The 5,709-nt window shown below is 61.8% G+C and overlaps 1 protein-coding gene across 1 annotated transcript; it reads right to left on the reverse strand.

Moving 5' to 3' along the window:
- Window positions 1–729: 729 nt before the first annotated feature.
- Window positions 730–4,784, reverse strand: LOC119248696 (sialic acid-binding Ig-like lectin 6). The gene is made up of 9 exons (XM_037515571.1): window positions 4,721–4,784; window positions 4,281–4,649; window positions 3,886–4,164; window positions 3,727–3,774; window positions 2,996–3,253; window positions 2,630–2,923; window positions 2,200–2,276; window positions 1,874–1,967; window positions 730–848 (listed from the first exon to the last, which is right to left on the reverse strand). The coding sequence occupies exons 1-9, from the start codon at window positions 4,782–4,784 to the stop codon at window positions 730–732; spliced, it is 1,602 nt and encodes a 533-aa protein (XP_037371468.1).
- Between the last annotated feature and the right edge of the window lie 925 nt (window positions 4,785–5,709).

Consider the following 5,709-nt stretch of genomic DNA (forward strand, 5'->3'; position numbering starts at 1 on the left):
CAGAAAGATGAGAGAAGTAAACTTTATTTTGGGCTATCATGAAGGGTTTTGAGTAGGGATTCACATAAACTTCTGGTGTTCTGGTCCTCTGTTCACGAGATATTGTTGGCAGAAACTTGTTATCACAGCTCACCACAGTCCTGATGGAAGGTCAGGTTCTGTAAGCCTTGATCTTTCATAGGATCTGATGAGATGAGTCATTTCCTCCTCCGCAGGACAATTAAGTGAATTGGATGGATAAAGTGATGTGTTCAGCAAGAGGTTGGATGGATTTGAATTCAGTTTCTTTGGCCACAAGTCCTGTGGATTCCTCATGTCCTAGCGATGCATCACATCCCAAGATGGCCACTAATCTGATAGCAATTAGAGACTGAGTGTAAGTGGGAGTGCTAAACCCCAGGATTTCAGGCGGCAAGTTTATTTGGAGACACGGTCTTTAAAGAGCTATTTCAGTTAGAAGTTCTTAGATTGGCTCCTAATCCATTGTACCTGGCGTCTTTATAACATGAGGACACACAGGCATTTGTGGAGCACCAGGGAAGACACAGGGAGATGACCGCCACCTCCAGGTCAGGGAGAGCAGGCTCAGAATCAACTCTGAAATCAAGTCCATGTTGGTCTGCCACTTCTGCCACTTTAGCTCCCTAATCCATGGCAGCCTGGCAGGTGAATAGCCCCATAGAGACCAAGTGCTCTCTCTTTCTCCAAGGCTGTGGCTCGGGCAATTCCTCACTTGTCTGTCTTGATCTCTGAGTACACAGTGTCACTGTCTTCCCGCCTCTGATTCTCCAGCTTGTGAAACCTGAGGAAGGCGTAGTGCAGCTCCTGGCTCTCTCTGGAGACCGCGCCTGTCCCAGGAGGAATTGAGGGGCCTGAAGAGGGGTCTGTCCAGAACTGGTGCTGATGGACCTGTGAGGAAGGGAGGGAGGGTTCAAGAGCTGGGCAGTGGCGGGTGGGAGAAAGCAGCCAAGACCAGGTCAGGACTGGGACTGATGGAAGTTAGATCAATTACCCATTCATTTACTCAAAATATGTAGTAATTATGCTTGGTCAGCCCTAAGTGCGTGTTTCAGAACTGACTAGACGGATCTGTAGAGACGGAAATCAGTGATTGTAAAAAGGGGTCGTTGAGTGGGGAGGGGAACATGGGAATTTGGGGATGTGATGGAAATGTCCCCCATCGTGACCCGGGATGTGGTTACAGAGTGAATGCATTTGTCAACATTCACTTAACTGAAGTTAAAATTGGTGTATTTTATTACAGGTAACGTATAGGCCAGTAAAATTCATGTTAAGCAAACATGGTGCTAGATTTGTGAAGTACATAAAGGGAGTAATGAGCTGTGACCTCAGGGGAGTTGTGAGCTGGGGGGTGAGCTGTGACCTGGGGGGGAGCTGTGACCTGGGGGGTTGAGCTGTGACCTGGGGGGGCTGAGCTGTGACCAGGGGGGGGAGCTGTGACCTGGGGGGCTAAGCTGTGACCTGGGGGGGGGAGCTGTGACCTGGGGGGCTAAGCTGTGACCTGGGGGGGAGCTGTGACCTGGGGGGCTGAGCTGTGACCTGGGGGGGGAGCTGTGACCTGGGGGGGAGTTGTGACCTTGGGGGCCTCAGGCTGTTGTCCACAGCATCCTGGCACTCAGTGGGTCTGACCCTAAATTCCCAGCAAGAAATGCCCAGCGCACAAGCCAGAAGGAAAGGCTGATACTTCCAGGGGGCCAGGCTGGTCTGACCGATGAAGCATCAGTAGCCCCCACAGACCAACAGTCATTGTGTTGTCCTGTCTGAAGCAGAACTGGGGCCCTCAGGAAATTAAACCCACCACCCTGGGGCTGGGATGGGAGCCCCCCCCCCCCCCCCCCACGCGGTCACTCACCCCGGAACCTGCCTCCTGGGCTGTGTTCTCTGTGCGCGAGCTCCCCCTCCCTGCCGGCTGCGCTGCTCTCTCCCTGCAGGTCCCTGCCTTCACCCTAAGGAAACGGGGGGGGGGGGGGGGGGGGGGGGGGCCTGGTCCGAAGGCACCAGCAGTCCTTCCCCCTCCCACCCCCGGCACCCGTGTGGTGAAGGGGTGAGAGGGAGGCTGGCTGGCGGGGCGCCCATGATCGAGAGCAGGAGCAGGTGGGGACCCTGTGCTCTGACCAGTGGGTCGAGTCTGAGCCTCCCGACCCCTCAGCCTCCCTTCCCCGCTCCTGGCTTTCCAACCAGCCCAGGTCCCCCCAGCTGAGACTTGTGGCTCTGCCCTTCCAGGCCGGCCTCTCCCTCCAAGCCCACGTCCTCACCTGAAGAGGAGGGAGAGGCAGAGAGCCAGCAGGGCCGCGCCGCCAGCTCCCCCCAATGCGTCCCGGACCCTGCGCGCCCTGGGCTCTGCTCTCCCTGTGGATGATTGGAGGTTTGTCTCATCTCCACACCAAACTCAGCATCCTCTCGAGGGGAGCTGCTCTGTGTCCCCGGAGGGAGGCTGCCCCATTATTCAGGACTCAGCACGGCCCTCTCTGGCCCCCCCCCCCCCCACCGTGGTATAGCATCTGAGCAGTTGGGGGCGTCTGAGCCACTGCGTCCGGCTGCACAGCTTGAGGGTTTTGTGGCGGCTGCAGCGGGGAAACACACACCACATGATCCCGGCGCCCCTGACCTGCTCTCCCTGGCAGCAGCAAGAGGGCGGCGCTGCGGGTCCCCTGGGGGTTCTGGGCCTCACAGCTGAGTCTGAGGGCGGTGCTGAGCCCCCCGCTGAGGCGCAGGGAGCTGTTGGCCCAGAGCCCCGAGGGGCTGAAGGTGACCTCCACGGAGGCGTTGCTGCTGTTCCCCTCCAGCAGCTGCTCCCCCAGCCGCCAGCGCAGGGAGGGGGCCGGCCGGGCTCGGACAGAGCAGAGGCAGAGCAGACCCTCATCCTCCGGGGAGCAGGAGGGGCCGAGCAGCCGCGGGGGTGCTGTGGGAGGAGGAGGGGGGTCAGCGGTGCCTGTCCCCTCCCCAGGACCCAGGGGTCCCCACCCCCACTCACATTGCACACGCAGGCTCAGGGAGATGCGCTGGGAGCCCAGGGGGTGCTGGACCAGGCAGGTGAGCTCCCCTTCTTCTGGGGTCCCCCCTGGAAGCAGCTCCAGGGTTGAGGAGCTGGAGATGGGGGTGGCGTTCAGACCTGGGGAGCCCCAGAACCAGCTCAGCTTGGCCGGCGGGTTGCCCTCGGCCACACAGCGTAGCCGCACAGCCTGGCCCTCCAGGATGGTGAGGGAGGAAGCATTTGGCAAGATCTCCGGGGCTTTGGGGAGAGAAGTGGAAAAAGAGAGAGGAAGATGCAGAGATGAGGTGGGGCCTGTGCCCGTCTCCCGGGAGTCCCCCGGAGCGCTGAACAGGACCTGGGCCCCAGCCCTCAGCAGAAGCTCCCCATGATTCCCCTGGAGCCGCCCACACTGCCCTGCAGGAGCGCAGAGGGGCCAGGACAGGGATGTGGAGGAAGTGCAGGTGTGAGCTGAAGAAGAGCTGGAGGCAGGAGGGGCTGAGAGTTGGGGGTTGGGGGGGCTGCCCCTCCCATTGCGCTGACCAGAGGGAGCTGTGGGTGGGCAAGACCAGCCTTGGGGTGACCTCAGGGGGCTCCCCCTGTGTGCGCCATGTCTGCGGCGACTGTCTGCTCCTGTGTAGCCCACTTACTCCTCAACAGTGCTCCCACCCACCCGGGCTCCCTCCAGGGGCACCTGCATGCACCCCATTCCTGGAGAGGCGGCCCTCTCCTACCGGTGCTGTTCCCTTGGAAGACGTTGATGGCTGCGTGCTGAGGCGCATCTGCACAGAGGGTGTGGCGGCCTTAACATCCAGGGGAGGGGTGGGCCTGGACCCTCCCCCCGGGCGCAGGGCATGCAGGACCCTGCCCACAAGCGCCCAGAGCTCACTCACAGGTCACGTTGAGCCGCACGGTCGTCTCCACAGTGACGCCCGCTCCGGGGAAGGTCACCTGGCAGGTGAGGGGGGTGCCGTGGTCCTGGGGCCGGGGGGTGAGGCTGAGCGCCGAGGAGAGGAGGGTCCTGGGGCCCAGGGAGGCGAGGGCGGCTGATGTCCAGGAGAAGATGGGGGGCGTGCCCCGCTCACAGGCCCAGGGCACAGAGCAGGTCAGGTTCCTGGGGCGGCCGGACTCCAGGGCCCCCGGGATGTAGATGTGGGGCTTATGGGTCAGCGCTGGGGGGGGCAGAGAAGGAGCCTGCGGCTTCATGGGGTGTTGTCAGCTGCCCCACCGCAGCCCCTGAGAGCAGACCTTTTTCCCTAGTCCAGGCCCACACCCGGCCCCTCCTTACCTATCACCTTCAGGGAGAACTGCTTCTCTGCGTAGATGTGTTTACCACCGCTGAACTTGTCCGTTGCAAAGATATACGTCCCCCTGTCCCCCATGGTCACGTCCCTGATGCTCAGGGAGCAGTTGCCACCCTGGGGGTCCCCGATGAGGGAGAACCGGCCCCGGGTCCTCTCCTGCAGCGTCACCTGTGCTTTGTTCGTGGCCACTGGAGGGTCCTGGTTTACATCTGCCCCTTTCTGGAACCAGAACCCGTATCTCTTTCCCACATAGAGGCTGTAAGGGTTCGAGAAGCTGCAGGGCACAAGGGCACACAGCCCCTCCTGAGCTGTCACGGGCTGCTGCTGGCGCCTCTGAGCCAGAGCCTGGGGGGCTGGAGAGAGAGGGAGAAAGTCAGCCCAGGACTGCGGCCCTCCCTGTGGAGTGGGGGCCCCTCCTGCTCACCTCCCCACAGTGGCAGCAGCAGCAGCAGCAGCAATGGCGGCAGCAGCAGGAATGTCGGAGGCATCCCTGCCTCAGGCCCCACAGCAGCTTCCTGGGTCCCTCTGAAGTGCAAGGGGCCCGGAGCTCTGGGAGGGCAGAAAGTGCAGACAGGAAAGCTGTGGTGACAGACAGCAAAGGGCAAGGGCAGGGCCTGGGTCCTGAAGAGGGAACTTCCTCCCCGCAGAGGCAGGTGTGCACACGTCATGGCAGCCCCTTCGCTGCATATGCAGCGAGGCCCTGAGGCGGAGAGGAAGCTGGGACTGCCCCGCTCCGCCTGGGAAGACCCCCTCCCCATTCTGCCCGGCCATGTGCTGCCCCCTCCCCCCCCGGGACCCTGGTGGGCAGCACATGCATATGGGGTACAAGTGAGGTGGGAAAGTCACCCCCTTCACTCCCTGCACGTGCTCATTCCTTCACGGGGATAAGAAAGTCAGATCGGGCCTACCCCCACCCCCACCCCCAGCCCCACCCCCACCCCCTACACACGCTCAAGCAATGGGGCAGGCCAGGCCCTGTTGAGCTCTCCTTGAGGCCAGTGGGAGCCACAGAAGGTGCTTGCGCAGGAGAGGGGCAGGTCCTGTAAGGACCAACATGACCCCTCTGTGGCCAGTGCAAGGAAGAACTGGAAGGGAGTGACCGGAGGCCAAGAGGCCAGACAGGAACGTGCGGTGTTGGTTCTGGAGGGGAGAAGCAGGCCTGTGTGGAGCGGGCAGCCCCGGGAGAGGAGCAGGGAAGGGACTGAGACACTTTGAGGTAGGGAGCTTGAGGGGAGCTTTGGTGGGGGAGGGAGGGACAAGGAGAGTGTCTCCTAGAGCCTTGGCAGTGACCTGGCTGGGAGTGCCACCCCCCAGAGCAGCCTGGACCCTGGGGTAGAGGAACTAGCAGAGTGGGAGCCCAGGGTGGGGTCCAGAGCCTGGGTCCTGGGGCCTCCCTTGTGGCACAGGGCTTAA

The sequence above is a fragment of the Talpa occidentalis genome, unplaced genomic scaffold (genome assembly GCF_014898055.3).
Source record: "Talpa occidentalis isolate TD23 unplaced genomic scaffold, MPIMG_talOcc4v2.1 talOcc4.17, whole genome shotgun sequence".
NCBI classification, from domain to species: Eukaryota; Metazoa; Chordata; class Mammalia; order Eulipotyphla; family Talpidae; genus Talpa; species Talpa occidentalis.